The sequence below is a fragment of the Apteryx rowi genome, unplaced genomic scaffold (genome assembly GCF_003343035.1).
Source record: "Apteryx rowi isolate R43461 unplaced genomic scaffold, aptRow1 scaffold_181, whole genome shotgun sequence".
Taxonomy (NCBI): domain Eukaryota; kingdom Metazoa; phylum Chordata; class Aves; order Apterygiformes; family Apterygidae; genus Apteryx; species Apteryx rowi.
In genome coordinates, this window is record NW_020448097.1 from 1269284 (window position 1) to 1285900 (window position 16617).

Consider the following 16617-nt stretch of genomic DNA (forward strand, 5'->3'; position numbering starts at 1 on the left):
TGGGAAAGTAATCAACTTTCCCAGCTAGGAAATTTTAAAAAGTTACAGGATCTGAGTTTTCCAAACTGGCCACCCAAGTTCAAGCATACATTAAGGCATTGAAAAAAGTGGCTTGATTTTGAAAAAACTTAAGCTACCTCTGTGAGAACTGTGAGAACTGAAAGCTACTGAAAACCAGGTCACTTGTGTCTGGCCCAACACAGGCTTCCAGGCTGGTTTTTTTTTTTGCTACAGTTAGGTGGCTATCATCAGCTTTTCCAAAGATCCTGCATTTTTTTAGTAACAACAGAGAACTCAACCGTAACGGATAAGATTCACTTTTAAGCATGACTATTTGTACAGGGAGGAAGATGCCAAAGCGCCACAATTTCCAAGAAAGACTGAATGAAATCATAATCCAAAATGACTAATAGCAGCGTAAGGGGTTCAAGAAGGCCATTTTGGACTGTTTCATCACAAGATCACTTTGTCATGGAGAGGAAGCAGAGAACTGCTACTGCAAACTACTGCATGCCATAGGATCTTTTGTATCCCAGACAAGAAATGTTTGGAGTTAGCTTTACAGTCTAGGCTTGTTATAGGAACAGCCCTGCTTTGTCTGATGAAAGGTCCACTTAGCCCAGAGGCCAGCAGAGGATCCTTCAGGAAACAGGGGCATTACGGAGTGAACCTTCCCATGATTTATCCTTCCACTTTAATGCAGTAATTGGTTACAGAGCTCCTGAGCCAGAAATCAGATACAGAATAATAGCCACAGAGAAACCAGTCTGCCCTTAATTTGTCTAATCCATTTTTTTTAGCAAATTTATACCTTTAGCCTCAACAGCATCCTGTGACAGTGACTTCAACTATCTGAATGAAAATGTATCTTTAGTTTGTTTTAAACCTGATGCCTTATAATTTCATTGGATGCTTTCTAGTTCTTAGACTGTGAGAAACAGTGAATAATGTTTCCTCATTCACTTTCTCCATACCTGTTTCTGCAGGCATGATTTTACTTTCCTAGCCATCCCAGTCATTCATTTTCCAAGCTGAAAAACTCCAGCCCACTTAGTCTCTCTGTGCGCAGAAGACATATACAACCAAACAGATTTATAAATATCATTCATTCAGCCACTTTTGCCAATGAAGAAAACAAAGCATAATCTGAGGAATGTGCAGACTTGTGAAAATAAGAGAAATATTCCTTACGCATGTTCCCATGACAACCTTGCTTGTAATACTGCTGAGGCCAGTCATTGAGCATGAAGATGCTGTGTCATTCTAATGGCCCTACAGACTTCTGTTTCATATTCTTCACATTTTTCCTTTCTCTGGTTTTCTCAAGTCTTTCCAGTGAAGCTCCAAAAGCCCAGCGCTCAGCTTCAGAATTCAGATGTCATGGGAACACGCTTTCTCCCAAACCTCCTGGCAGGGCCGTTGTAATAAAATAAGGGAGATGAGCAAGGCACCTATAATACTTGGAAACTCACATTCACAATTGCACAAAGTTCAGTATCAGTTTCTTTGTAATTAGAATCCAGGCCAGATTTAAGGGCGAAGAAGCAGGAGGCTTCTGTTTTCCAGGCAGGTTTTGCCTCTCCCTGAGGCTTGGAGGAAATGTGAAATGGAAAGAAGCCATCAGGTTATTTATTCCATCTCCCTGCCATTTCAGAAATACTCCCTGTGGTCTGTCTTAGAATGCTTTGCCCAGCAACGGGAAAGGCGATTGCACATACTAACTTGCCCACAATTTTGTGTTGAAGCCGTACCCAACCTCAGCAAAGAATGACTGAGTTAAGAGCCAGGTATTATTTGGGCTATGCATTTTCTGTGTGCAAATCCTGCCTGTTGTTCTTTAAAAATAAAAGCTATCTGATGTAATTCATCAGAATGAACTTGCATAGTACCATGTGCGCAATAAGCATAATACCTACTATCCTGTATTATAGGATTTTTATTTTGTGGCTTCAGCTGCTGGAATGCCATGTGTGATATGACTTCTGTCAGAAAACAAGTCTTATTTTTTCTTTACCTCATCAAAACATTGGAGCAGCCCATTAATCATTAAAGGATTGTCAGTACTTTTAACCGATCGCATTTGTGATGCTCCAAAATAAAATGAAACACCCACAGCATAAAACACAAACTTGAGGAGAGTGAAGCATATGAAAATATAAATGTTGAGAGTAGGTAGGCCTGCAGAAATGTGTTTTGCAGCAGAAATAGCATAGTCAGAAGTATTCCTTTGTTTTCTCTTCCAGTGTTAGTTGACTGCAAAAGAAAGATGCTGTACAGGCATGAATGTTAATATCTAACTAAAGTAGTGAACTGTGCCCTGAAAACACTGGAAAGCTGCTCACCTTTTATTAGCATTTCTTTTTCTTTTAGCAGACCTTTAATTTTTCTCACATTTCAGTCAATGCCTTTTTCCTGAGCTCCTGCGAGTTGATGAAGTAGCATTTTACAGGTAGAGAAACTGAGTCAGGGAGGTTTCACCCAGGGCCACAGAAGGAGTCAGTATTAGACTGGGGCAATCCTGGAATTAAACACTAGTTCACATTTATTCTGCATGTTACCTTTCCAATATACGAATGATTGTTTTCAAATGTAAAGTCAGGATGTACTGCTAATGAGGACATATTATTTCTGTGTTCAGTTTGGGTGAAAGCTTCCTGCAGGTGTTCTGTTCACTGCTAGAAATAAGCTATATATGAAGCTTACTGATGCTTAAGCTATATGTTAATGCGGTGCTCAGGGGGAATAACACCCACTTTATTCCTAAGGTCATCCTAGGAAGGATATTCTCTCCACCCATTGCTATAGGAGCCTGAAGTTATAAATAATATTGATCCCGCATGCCTGTCTCTTAGCTGTGACTTTTAGGCAGCAGGAGTAAAAAAATAATCCTCTAGAGAATACAGATGTGTTGTTAGCCAGCGCCTCCCCTCATCAAGGCTTTGTCGGCTCCTCCAGCTTAAACCTGGTGCTGCAGGGCCAGTGAGTCAGCCACCAAGATTTCCTGTGAGATAACATGCTGGTACATAGTCAGCACAGGTTTTAAGCTAATGCTGAGGGGGATGGGGAAGGAATCGACTCCACCAGGTCTAAATCAGATGAACATGTTGAGGATAAATGCTTATAGCTCTTGAAAACACTCTGGGTTTCTCAAAACCTCTTTAATTATCGGAAGAAAAATTATTACTTCATTCTTGGTTTTATGTTTTTCCCCTCGCCTTTGCACTGTGTTCATTACATGCTGTGCACTAACTTTGAAATCAAAGTATTTCCTGTAACACTATCACTATAAGTAAAGCAGGCTGGGTACATGATCTAACTGGAAGGATGCTTCTTGCACTAGCCTTCCTTTATAACTTATAAGATCCTGAACAGGGGCATCTCAAAGCATTGCGGGTGGAAAAGAGGGAATTAAGTGCTATTTTTGTACTGTTATTGGCCCGTTCATTTCCTCCTGATCCCAGTTCTGGGACAATAAATGGGGTTGGCCTATAAATTTCCAGGCTGGCAAGTTTGTGCCTGCAAAATTGCTTGTCACTGCACTGATGGGGTTTAAGATTTTCATTAGCTAAAAGGGTGATTCATGTGTCCTGACTTAAGTATCTGCAAGTAACCCTAGACTCCTCTTAAAATCACTGGGGAGAGTATTCAGAAGTGATTCATCTCACCCCAAGCTAGCTGCTGAAGGAAGGGAAGCTGAATTGCTCAGTGGCAATGTCTCTTGTTGTTTCTGTATAGAGGGAGCCTAACTGAGTAGCTCAGACTTAGACATCTGACTTTTTTGTTGCAGTGCACAGAAAACAAAGACTTTACCATTGAAGAGATGCAGAGCACAGAGAAATCAGATCATGTGCATATGCAACTAAGATTTTTACTGCAAAGCAAAGTTTCAAGAGCATTTCCAATGACACCTCTGCAACTGAAGCTGATGGGATAGTTTAGACAAATAAAGATGCTCTCATTTGTCAGTGACTGCAGAATAAATCCCTATTCAAGCAATTATACACCAGTTTGATTTCAAAGCAATCATAGCCCATTAAAGAAAATGCCTTTTTAAAGTATTCTGGTTTTGTATTTAACAGATTGATTATCACCGTTACTGTTTGCCAAGTACACTCACATAAAAGAAATTCACTTTGAAAACTGCCTAACTGCAGATTTGCCCATCAGACCATAACAGCCTTGAGTATATAATAATAATTTCTTGCTTAATTATGTGTTTACTCAAGACATTTAGAGATATTCTGGTCTTCTGAGTTGAATGAGAACATTTAAAGAAAAGCAGATCTCTCCCTTCCCCAGCTAGGAGCTGTTTCAGTGATGACACTGCTGCTATAATCGAAAGGGACTCAGCTGCCACTGTGTTGGGCACCATGTAGGAACAGGCAGTAGGAGACCTCAGGGACCCCTTGGTGCCATAGCGATGGCACGCATTTTCAGGAGCACCACTGTGACAGTAGGAGGGGAAATTTTGCCTGTAAGCTACATTTCTGACCTGCCTCCATTTTTGTCCAACCTCTTCTTAATACTTCTCTACCGTTCTCTGTCCCTATGGCAGAGTGAAGAAGGGGCACTCATCAGCCCTTGATTTTCCTAGTTTTTATTGCTATTCATGTTGAGAAGCAGGTGAGACTCCAACCTAGGAAGTTTGTCCTGCTGTGCTTAAATAGAGATGTGAGATTTTGGCACATTAAATAATCTCTTTGGGTCCATGTATGCTTTCTCAGAGGAGTCAGAAAGGCAGCGGCGCTCTGGGGCAGATACAATAACCCTGCACCAACAGTACATAGAGTCAGCTTTTGTATCAGCTGTAGCCTCTACTAGTCTCCCCACAGCCAAAGCTGAGCTCCCCACAGTTTGTCCAGGGCAGGTTTGCCCATGGGCGGCTCGTGCATCTACCTGTGCTCAGAGCTTGGGGGCAGGAGGTCCCTCCTCACCTCCTTCTTCTTGTGCACTGACCAGTACCACCGTGGTCCTCTGTGTAACGCTTAAAAGATGTAGAAGATTTTTTGTATCCTGAACTCCATCACCTCAGCAGCATCTGTCTCCACCAGGCTCAACTCTCTGCAGAGATCCTCTGACACCTTCCATGGGGAAGCTGAATTTCAGTGCAAAAACTGATCCTTTTAACTGTGGTAAATCTGCTCAGAGCATGTTACTGTAAACCGCACCAGAAGGTGAAGGGTGAAATCATCCTTGTGTATCTGAAGAGTAGGCTTAAATTGTTGATGTATGCATTATCTCTGCACCTGTTGTTGCACTAATGGGAGTGTTTGTCCTGAGACAAGGACCTTGTTCCAGCTTAGAATTGGATTTGCAGTAACGTGTCTGGCCTGCTAGAAATGTTATCTGGGAGCAATCCTTTTTTATTTTCTCCCTCTGCTCTCCTGTAAGGCTTATGGACAGCTCGTTTGGAGGCTTCGCTTGGTTTTAGTCCTGTACATGGGACCAGGGAAAAGCTGGAAGTGTTGTGTGTCTCAAAATAGAGTAGGACGAGACTAAGAATTAGTTCTTTGGAGCCTCAGCACGACTTTTTTTTTTTTTTTTTTGAGAGGGGACCATACAACACAAAGTCATTCAAACTGAGGTCTGTGGTTTATCCATCAGAGTGGTGGTGATGATGATTAGGAGGAAAATGATCATGGGTCTACTAACTAGCACGAGGGGAGCCACAGATAACACCCCCAGCCCACCAGGAACACTTGCTACACCATTTCAGTGCTATCAACAGTCATGTTTTCTTTATCCTTTTTATTTAGTTTCAGAAAAGGTCGTTCTTCACTCATAGGTTTTGAAAGCAGGAGGTTACAACATACAAAACAGAGTTCCCAACATAAAAGGACTTCAGAGCTCCAGGGAGTGAGTGAGACTTAGGACATTCTGGGCATCTTTCTTTATCCTTTCAAGCGTTATAAAAAGATACAAAAAGCCAATTGGCTGTTGTCATCCTGACACAATGATTGCAACCTTAGCAGTTGAAATGATAAAATCAGAAACCCTTAACAATCAGCCTATTTGATAAATCATCCTCAAGACTAGCCTTATTTACATCCATTGTTTAACTGGATCAGGCAACAGATTTCCTTACATTATGAAACAGATCTTTGATAATGTAATTGGATAAGGGCCTTGCACTGATTTGGCTTCAGTCAGTATGCAGTTCAAGTTCCCCCAAATGGCATCCCCACAAGGCATTTTTAGGACAACTTAAGCATGTCCATACAAGGAGGTTGAACCAATTTCACAGCAGTTGTGTCTAATCTGAGTAAGCAAGATCAGCACAGACGTCACATGGGTCCAGACATCTCTGTAGGCACAGTTGCATGAGATGGGGCTGCATTTGTAAAGAAGTAGTCTGTTCTGGGGAACAAACCAATCAATTGGAAATAGAGGTGAAAATCTCAGCTTGTTTTGCCTCTGATGCTAGTTTGTTTAGGTGAAAATGATGTGCTTTGACCAGAAACATTTTGTGTATATTTTTAATTTAATTTAATTTTTCTTTTTTACATTTCACATTTATAGTTTAACAGCACCCGCTCGCCCTCCCCAATTGAGTGTTGCCACATGACCCCATGGAGTAGAAAGGTACTGGAAAAACAAGCATTCCTCAATTAACAGCCCTGTCTCACTCTTCTCCCTTCCAGATCCTAACCCTTCCTCTTGCTTGCTTTTCACTTGCTAACTTTACTGCGCCATGTTGAAAAGAAGCCTTTTGTTTTCTCATGTCAATAAGGCACAATAATGACTTTTTTTTTTCACTCCTTCTTTCATTCTTCATCTTGGATCAGTTTCAGGAGCTCATGGCCACAAGGCCACCTCCTCCTATTGCCTCTTTTTAAAGGCCTGAACCAGGGCAGACCCTGAAGCGTTAGCAATTGCATTTCCTTTTCTTGCAATGTTTTTGCCAAACCGCCTGCCTGCCTGCTTTTTTTTTCTTTTTCTTTTTCTTTTTTTCCGAAGGGTAAGAAATGGTTCAGAGGATGCCGGCACGAAAGCCTGTATTTATTCTCTGGAAAGTTGCTAATCCCATTGTTCGCTGGAGAGGAGCTCTGGCAGGCAGGTCACTGCGCCCGCTTTGTCCAGCCGCCCATTGTTATTCAGGAAGAAATCAGCAGCAAATGCAGGCTCTCCGTGTGTGTGTGTGTGTGTGTGTGTGTGTCTGCGTGTGTGTGTGTCTGCGTGTGTGTGTGTCTGCGTGTGTGTGTGTCTGCGTGTGTCTCTGCGCATATGTGCGGGGTTTTTGTTTTGTTTTTTTTTTTTTGCGTGCATGCATCAAACTTTTTGGGGGGGGAGTTACCTAGGAGACAAAGTCTTTTGTGCTTGAAGTTTATATGAGCTATTCACGTCTGCTGGGGATCGGCACAAAAGCTGCAGAGAGAGAAAGAAGGCTGCAATGTTTCACTAAAATCGTGTGTGGGAATAAAGGGGTTTTTGCGGTGCAGGGGGAGCAGGAAGCATCTGTTCTCTTGGGTTTGGGGGTGCTCCCGAAGGCGACGCTGACCAGGTAAGCGAGCGTCCTCCAACAGTTTAAATAGTAGCTTCTGCGTTAAGATCTGGTTTGTAACTGCTGCTTGGCAAGCTTGAGCCGGTGAATTCCCGCAGGATTTGTGCGAACTCTGCAAGGAGGAATGGCAGAAGTACAGTGGCAGCCCGGGTGGGAGCGTGCGCTGGTAAACAACTGCCTGCTAAGCACCGTCCCCAAGAGGGGCCGAGCGGGATTTGGTCTTAACAGTGTTCGCTACCGAAACGCAAACGGGCAAATAAAGTGTAAACAGCAGTCAAGAGGGAGAACCCTAGTAGTTAAGCAGCTGGGACTTCAGGACTGAAAAGAAAACCAGCCTGAAAGGTATTGCACTTTATTTTTAAAAAAGAGGCAGGCAGACTTCCCAGGCCAGCTGAGGAAATGTCAGGGCTTGAAGACAAATGTATTAGCTGAAAAAGGGAGGAAAATTAGGCAGACAAAAGGTAAGTGTTTCTCCCCTCCATCCCTTCCAAACAAAATGGAAACTTCTTTCTACAAAGAGACTTCAAAACATGAGTTGACAGCTAGATACCACATGAAAAAGTGCTTATTTCTCTCTCACTAGATGAAATTGTAACAGTTTTGCAGGACAGGGTATTGTTTGGGGATTTAATATTGCTTCTAAAACAAAACAAAACACCTGTGTTTCTTCTGCACAGTTTACTTCCCTGTTTCTTTACCTTCAGTGTCCAGTGCTTTTGGTAGCAAGTTCCAAGTATTTGCATGGTTTCTAAATAATTCTTTGCACTTCTGGTGACGGCTAATCTTCTCTCTGGCCAATATCCTTCTGACGCCAACACTCTCAACACCTGCTACTTCCAACTTTATAGTTGTTGTTTTTCTGTACCTTTTTTCTGGTCATACCCTTAGTTTGATAAAATGAAATGCAAAGGATTTGCTGAAGTGTGGATGGATCTTTTCGAAGCGTTCAGCCTTCTGATGCTTATCCTCAAATGAATGTTTATATGGGGCCAGTTTTCACTAGTAGTCAGCAGACTTGCGTGTTCAAAAGGTTGCGGATGCAAAGGAGGAGTCACGTGTCTAAGGCTGATAGTAGCTGAGTGCATGCTTGAACCAAATACACAAACATGCAGGACATGCCCTTCTGACTGAAAAGATGTCCTGTAAATGTCGCTGTAAATACACTGAATTGTTTCCAGGATGTTGAGGTATTTTTTTCTATTAACTGTATGTTATTTATCCGTGGGAGAATAGCTTGTACTGTTTGACTTCTCTAGAACAACTCTTCATCTCACTCCTGTAATTGATTTCTGATCTGTATGTCTGCTTTGTTTCAAAAGTAACCTTGTATGCCTGAATGGTAAACACTGATTTTGAATGTGTTCATTTGCAGTCCCATCCACCAGCGGACGAAGATACAGATGTCATGTTAGGGCAGAGGCCGAAAAATCCAATACATAATATCCCTTCTACACTGGATAAACAAACCAATTGGAGTAAAGCACTACCTCTGCCAACTCCAGAGGAGAAAATGAAACAAGATGCCCAAGTGATTTCTTCTTGCATTATCCCCATCAATGTAACTGGTACAAATCTCTTCTATTTATTTTTGTATTTATTGCATGGTTCAAGGGAGGTCAAGTACTTACTTTGTTTAATTTATTTCAAGTCACTGGATTTTACAGTCTGTGGGCAAAGACTTTTGCTTGAGGCTTTAGACTATAGAAGACAGTGGGCTAAATGCATGCAACCCCTCATGCATGTTCGCTGAAGTCACTGAAGCTATATGTAGGGTTAATTTGGCCCATAGCTGTTGAATCCTGTTGTACAGTGTAACATAACACTGGTTCCCTGTATAAGCAATGTACTTTTGTTGTGCATATAACATAGAGCCTGTATTTCCAAAGACCTCAAATAACTTTTTGAATGTAGCCAACTGAAATAATGCAGAAAGCCACAGAAATTAATCATGTGATTATCATGTGTAGCAGGAGAAGAGAAACTAGAGAATGTAGGCTACTATTTGCAGTGCTTTAAACATGCAAGTCATGACTATGTAGCATGCAAACCATCGCTCTGAGATCTCTTTACGTGCAGCTATGCTGAAGGTATAGTAATGGCATTTTCTTTTATTTATATAACGTTTGGATACATTTTACGAGACTTGTTTGAAGAAGAAATTGTTTATATAAGCACGAGGTATATAACTTATTAAATGTGGTAGATAACTTATTTCCTGAATCAAAAATCAGGCTGTTTTTCTCTTTTTCTCTTTCTCTCTTTCCAGAGGGCTATGGTAAACATAAAGTTTATCTGAGTTTTCCTCAAGAGTATTTTGCACCATATTTTCCTTACTGTAAGAGCATAAAGTGGGCTGGCTTCCACGGTTATCGGCTTGAATGTGAACCGCCAGAAAAAAAAAAAAAGCAGAGAGCTTTCAGTTAGCCTGTAGAGCCACTATTTGCATTTAATCATGTTTTTCTAATAATGGGGGGGGGGGTCATGGCCAGCCGGGGCCAGGCCCCCCTTGAGGCGCAGGGGCTGGGTGAAGCCAATGGCCCCGCGGCCCTGGGTGGGCGCCCAGCGCTGGCCGCGCTGCCACCGAGCGCCCGCCTGGGTGCCCGCGCGGCAGTGGCCAAGGCCGGACACTCCAGGCAGAAATCCTGGCGGAAAGGATGACGAGGGCGGTAGGTTCCCCCCAACCCCGGCAGAGCTGGCGCGGAGGTCCCTCGCTTGCGCCCGTCCTGGCTGCGCCAGTTTTCCCATGCCACGTCCCACGGCTTAGAGGAGAGAGCAGCACTAGGGCTGGGACCAATGCTAACTTGTGCAGTAATAGCGATTTTTGCCTACACTCCACCTGCCCTGCATTGGAACCCAGTTCCCACTGGTCAGTTTTACCCATCAAGAATGGTATGTAATCTTCTGGATGTTTATGTGGTTCATTCTCATTGGCACTAATGGGAATAGTTTGTCCGCGTCACGGCGAGGACGGTGTACCCTCCACCGCTTTCCTCTCAGCGATGACCCCGTGCGTCCGGCACACCAAGCATGTTCAGATAACTCACGGTTGCTGGAGCACCAGCAGTGACGCTGAATGACTTTTGTTTAAAAAAGTTTGCTTTCATTTTTCTTTCTCTTTTTCTTTTTTTTTTAAGCTTCTCCCAACCCTGAGAAATGTTCACTTTTTAAAAATGACTGTTAATGGAGTTTACAGCACTTTTGTTCCGTATTAAAGAAAGTTCTTCCTCTGCTTATTCCAGGGGCATTGGTGGTTACAGGACATCTGTCTGAAGCCTCTATTTCACTGTAGTAGATTTCAAGAAGAACTTTTACAAGAAAGTTACTTTTTAATGTTTTACATTGTTATGTAGTGTAATATGTATGTGTATGTCTGTGTATAATTATATTTTATATAATTATACGCTATAAAAATGGAGATTTTTATCAGGATTTTTTATTTTCATTTTGTTTGGTTTATTTCATTTGTTTTTCTTAAGATTACAAACCACTGTGCCAGCAATCCTTATGTTAGTGTTTTATGGACCTGGCACATTTTTTCCAACCTGTCCCATACCAACTTTAGAGAGCATGAGGGTATACTTGTGCCAAAAGCCAGTACAGCTAAGCACTGGTCTTTTGGCTGGCCTCCATTTATGTTGACCACAGTGTAAAAAACAAGGTGGAAGAGACCTTCCTGTGGTAATGCCATGGAAGCATAAAGAAAATACGGAATTCTTGCCTATTCTGTGTGACCACGATTATGAATAAATGTGTATGTGAACTTGGACTCCTAAATCCAAATTTAGGTTCTTGAATGTGTGACCTGGTTCTCAAAGTGCTCATTGTCCGCCATGGACTCCCACGTCTCCTGCTGTGTGCTGTGCTGTGAGCACCAAGGAAAATCAGGCCACTTACTGATATATAAAAACATTAGCTGCCCATTTATTTCATTCTTGATCATATATAATAGTAAAGACGAATGCTCTCTAAACTTGCACATGGGCTTGGCCCCATTATAGCTGTCTTTTTCCTTTTTGAAATGTTAGCACCCTTTGTATATCAGTCTCTTGAGTAGCGCCAAACCACTGCAATATGGCATTACAACCTAAACTGTTTTCTTATGCTTAGCTTTTTAAAATGAGTCAGACTATAGCTGAACAGATTACTCTTTGCAGACAAGTCACTGTCATTGTCTCTGTGACAGATGGATAAACAGCTATAAGAAAAAATGCCCTGCTATCAAGAGCTGTCAACTCTATTTTCTTTCCTAATTTTCTTTTCTCTTTTTTTTTTCACTCCTGTTACTTTTGGCAAACCAGGCTGCTGAGAGGGAGCTGGAATTAGATGTAAAACTGTGATATACTGTAATATAATTTACATAAGAGCTGCATAAGGGCTCCCTTATGTTTATTCACAGGCTTAATCCAAGCTCACATACCTCCACTGTGTTCCAGCCATGAAAATTTGTTTACTATTTCTAAAGGCTAATGAGACCTATTTATGGGTTGCAGGAGTTGGTTTTGACAGAGAGGCTAGTATACGCTGCTCTCTTGTTCATTCACAATCTGTACTACAGCGGAGACGAAAGTTGAGAAGGAGGAAAACCATCTCTGGCATCCCCAGAAGAGTGCAACAAGAAATAGGTGTAGTATAAATACAAATCTTCCATAGATAGCTTTCTAACTGACTTAAATTGCAGGGATATGAGCTGGTAGCCAGCCTTCCAAAGAAATGAAACCTTGAAAGCATAAATGGTTGCAGAGTTTGGGAATGATATGTCTGTTTTCTGATTTACTACAATAAGCAAAGCTATATTACTCCATATGGCCTTAATGTGCTGCGGCCTTACCAAGTAATATAGATGTACATGTTCAGCTCTTGCCGTGTAAATGTTAATCAGTTACTTTTTTTTTACGTTTTATTTTTGTTATAAACCCATAGTTATGTGCATAAAAAGTAACTAGATTAAGTGAAAGTTTTTTCTTGTACAAGGGGATCTTAAAGTAAAGAAATGACAGATGTTACACAGCAAAGTGATGAGCTGTCACAACAGCTGGATAACTCACTCAGCTGATCAGTTGGATATCCGTGTTAGAGACAGCTGCTGGTACTCTACTGAAAACTTTGCTAAACATTCCTTTTATTTATCACGCTTGTCCTCAGTTCCTTCCTTTCATTTTTATTACCAAGGATATTTGCATGAAACCAAGTGGCTTAGCTCACCTTTTTCCAGGTAAACTAGGAGCAACTCTCTTGTGGGCAAATGTTGTGTAAAACTGATATTAGCCCAAAGCTAAACTAACAGGATCATTATTTCTTAATGTTCGTCAGCACCTGAAGATAGCTGTGATATCTCAGTCAGTTGCTGTGAAATTTGATCAGAAACAGAAGGAATGTGTTTATCATAGGGAATAAGCAACCAGAGAACCTATGAAACAAAGATCCTGTTACTGTGCAAATATTCTTGGTAGTAAAGAAGCGTATGATGGAAATTCTGAAAAGACATATAATCAGAACAAAGTTATGCTTAAAAGTTTAGAGTGTTCTATCAGGCAGTTACTCATTAAAACTGCCTTTACTAGCTGAAATACAGTGACAAAAATTAAAAAGTTAATCTGTATCTTAATATTTACCACAGCAAGATCAGCTCTGTGTGAGATCACATTGCAGAAACAGGAGAACTGAGATCACATTGCAGGACTAAGAGAATTTCCCACCTTACTGGGATGAGGTCTGCCTTACAAATTTTTTGTAGTAAAGATAATTTGGTACAATATTCAGCAAGATAAAAAAAGAATCCAACAGATATGCTGCTTGGGTTGCTCTACGGGTCGTCTTTTATCAGGAAATGCAAAGTTGTATCTCACCCAGGTTTATGTGTATCCTAGATTCTGATGAATCACCGGTGGCAAGAGAACGCAATGTGATTGTGCATGCAAACCCGGACTTCTCCAGTGCTGCCAACAGGAGGTTGGGTACACGGGACTCAGAGTGTCAGACTGAGGAAATCCTCATTGCTGCTCCATCCCGAAGACGGATCCGAGCGCAGAGAGGGCAGAGCGTTGTCACCTCCCTGTCACACTCTGCCGGCAACATTTTGGTGCTAGCAGACAACGGGGATGCCGTGTTTGCTACCGCAGTGAGCAACCGTATCCGGTCACGGAGTCTTCCTCGCGAGGGTGCGAGAGCCAACGAAGGCAATCAGGATGCCGGTGCCAAAAGTTCAGTATACGAAGCAGAACGCTTTCTAGCAAGCCAGGAAAGGATCCCGAAAAAGGGGAAGGAGATCATGAACAAACAGGGTTCACAGGAACACCAGCCCATAGGTTTAACATGTCCTCAGCACCTGCACAGCCCTGATCACAGCATCAGTGAGAGAGGGAGATCACGACTGTCAAGGATGGCAGATTCGGGAAGCTGTGAGATTTCATCCAACTCGGATACCTTTGGGAGCCCCATTCACTCAATCTCCACAGCAGGAGTCTTGCTCAGCAGCCACATGGACCAGAAAGATGACCACCAATCCTCCAGTGGGAACTGGAGCGGGAGCAGTTCCACGTGTCCCTCTCAGACGTCCGAAACCATTCCTCCTGCTGCCTCTCCTCCACTGACGGGCTCTTCGCACTGTGACTCCGAGCTGTCACTGAACACTGCTCCCAATGCCAACGAGGACTCCAGTGTCTTCATCACAGAGCAGTTTGGTGACCACATGGATAAGGTCAGAGGCCACAGGGCAAGCTCCTTCACCTCCACTGTAGCAGATTTACTTGATGACCCCAACAACAGCAACGCTAGTGACAGTGAGTGGAACTACCTGCACCACCACCATGATGCGTCCTGTCGCCAGGATTTCAGCCCCGAGCGCCCAAAGGCCGACAGCCTGGGGTGCCCAAGTTTCACAAGCATGGCCACTTATGATAGCTTCCTAGAGAAGAGCCCATCTGACAAGGCAGACACTAGCTCACACTTTTCTGTGGATACTGAAGGATACTATACTTCCATGCACTTTGATTGTGGTCTCAAGGGTAATAAAAGTTATATTTGTAACTATGCAGCCGCAGGCTCTGAGAGTGGCCAGAACGTGAGTGTGTCCTCCAGCCTCACTGACTGCGCCTGGCAGGATTGCATGAACCACAGGAGGCAAGGAAGGCAGAGCATCTCTCTGAAGAAACCAAAGGCAAAGCCAGCCCCACCAAAACGTAGCTCATCTTTGAGGAAATCTGAGAGCAGCATGGATCTTCCTGAAAAGAAAGAACCAAAGATAAGCAGTGGGCAGCATGTGTCTCACACTTCCAGGGAAATGAAGCTGCCACTTGAGTTTTCAAACACACCTTCCAGAGTGGAAAACTCTAATCTGCCAGCCAAACAGGAGCTCTCCTGGGCAAACCAGAATGACAGCGGAATAAAGGACACTCAGTTTGACACCACAGATATTCCATCATTTAAAGATGAAGGTGCTGAACAATCTCACTATGCAGATCTCTGGCTTCTAAATGACTTGAAATCTAGTGATCCTTATAGGTCTTTATCTAATTCAAGCACTGCTACGGGTACTACAGTCATAGAGTGCATCAAATCACCAGAGAGCTCTGAATCCCAAACGTCTCAGTCTGGATCAAGAGCCACCACCCCATCCCTCCCTTCCATTGATAATGAGTTTAAACTGGCCTCCCCAGAGAAGTTGGCAGGATTAGCATCACCCTCCAGTGGATATTCCAGCCAGTCAGAAACGCCAACCTCTTCTTTTCCAACAGCTTTCTTTTCTGGGCCTTTGTCTCCCGGAGGTGGCAAGAGAAAGCCAAAAGTACCAGAAAGGAAGTCGTCACTGCAGCAGTCACTGTCTAAAGATGGCACTGTGTCTGCAAACAAAGACCTAGAGCTTCCCATTATACCTCCCACTCATCTCGACCTAAGTGCTCTTCATAACGTCTTGAATAAACCATTCACTCACAGGCACCAGTTGCATGCTTTCAACTACAATAAACAGAGCATGGTAGGAGAAGTGCTGAATCCCAGTCTTCCTTCTGCCCTCGCTATCACACCTTCCGTTCTAAAATCTGTTCACCTTAGATCAGTTAATAAGCCTGAAGAAATGAAACAAAAAGCTAGTACTACAGACCTGCTCTGTGTACAAGAAACCATGCTAATGGTGACTGATGTTTCTCCAGGCAAAATGAGGCCACTCTTAGCTAAAAAAACAATATCACGTCAGTACTCCACTGAGGAGGCCATAATGTCATATATTGACACTTCCCCAGCAGAAACAGGCCCTGGAAAACCACCTTTAGAAAAAAGCTCCTCTTTCAGTGGACAGAATAATTGCGAGCAAGAAACTGTAACTTCAGCAAATGTGGGTCTGCTTGAAATTAAACCCATGAAAGACCAAATGCACCTGGCCACTGAGCATTTGCCAGAAAATGCTCTAACTCAGACTTGTACTATTTCTACAGAAGGGTTTCAGAAAGGCTCAGCTGTCCCCACAAGTGATTATGAAGCAAAGAAAACTAACAAGGGAGTAGAACAGGAAAGCAACCTTGACCAAGTGGAGATTCAGCAAGAGTTCACTAGAGGCTGTGAACAAAAGTTGGAATCTGAACCTGTGGGTGAAACCTCATCTCAGTCTGAGGGAGCTGATGTTAGCGATCAGCTTAAGCACCAACTTGATTTAAGCCACCATGTGCCTGGGAATATCAGCTACGAATCAGAGACAGCAACAGTACATTCACTCAGTGAAAAAAGTTCCAAGCAGGAAAATGATATTGCATCAGGTATTCCGACCAAAAGTGCCTCTGATAACAGCAGGGCAGATGAGACACAGGGGAGCACAGAAGAGCCTTCACCAAAAGGTCAGTTATAAACCCCTTCTGCATTGTAACTGATTGGTTGTACAGTTTTGGATGTGATTTATACTAGCTTTGAAAAGTATTTGGCCCTACGTGCAGGTGTAAATCAAGATGCTTCTGGAGATTTCAGTGGAGTTCCCCTGATCTGTCAGCTGACTAGCCAGCCCAGAAATATTTTCAGAGGAATGTATTTCTTTCTTTGATACTTATTTTTTCCCTTGTACTTCATTTCAGTTGAAAATAGAAAGGGGAACAGCACTAACTCTTTGCACAAAGGGGCCTTATTATCACAGC

The 16617-nt window shown here is 42.7% G+C and overlaps 1 protein-coding gene across 1 annotated transcript in view; it reads left to right on the forward strand.

The window, feature by feature from the left end:
* The window catches only part of NHS (NHS actin remodeling regulator), a gene marked incomplete at its 5' end in the record, with an annotated part of 267449 nt that overhangs the window by 248699 nt on the left and 2133 nt on the right, over positions 1–16617 (forward strand). Inside the window, 4 exons of the mRNA XM_026061518.1 lie at positions 6520–6582; positions 8874–9066; positions 11992–12123; positions 13369–16326. Coding sequence (XP_025917303.1) covers positions 6520–6582; positions 8874–9066; positions 11992–12123; positions 13369–16326 — 3346 coding nt within the window. The remainder of the gene's footprint in view (positions 1–6519; positions 6583–8873; positions 9067–11991; positions 12124–13368; positions 16327–16617) is intronic.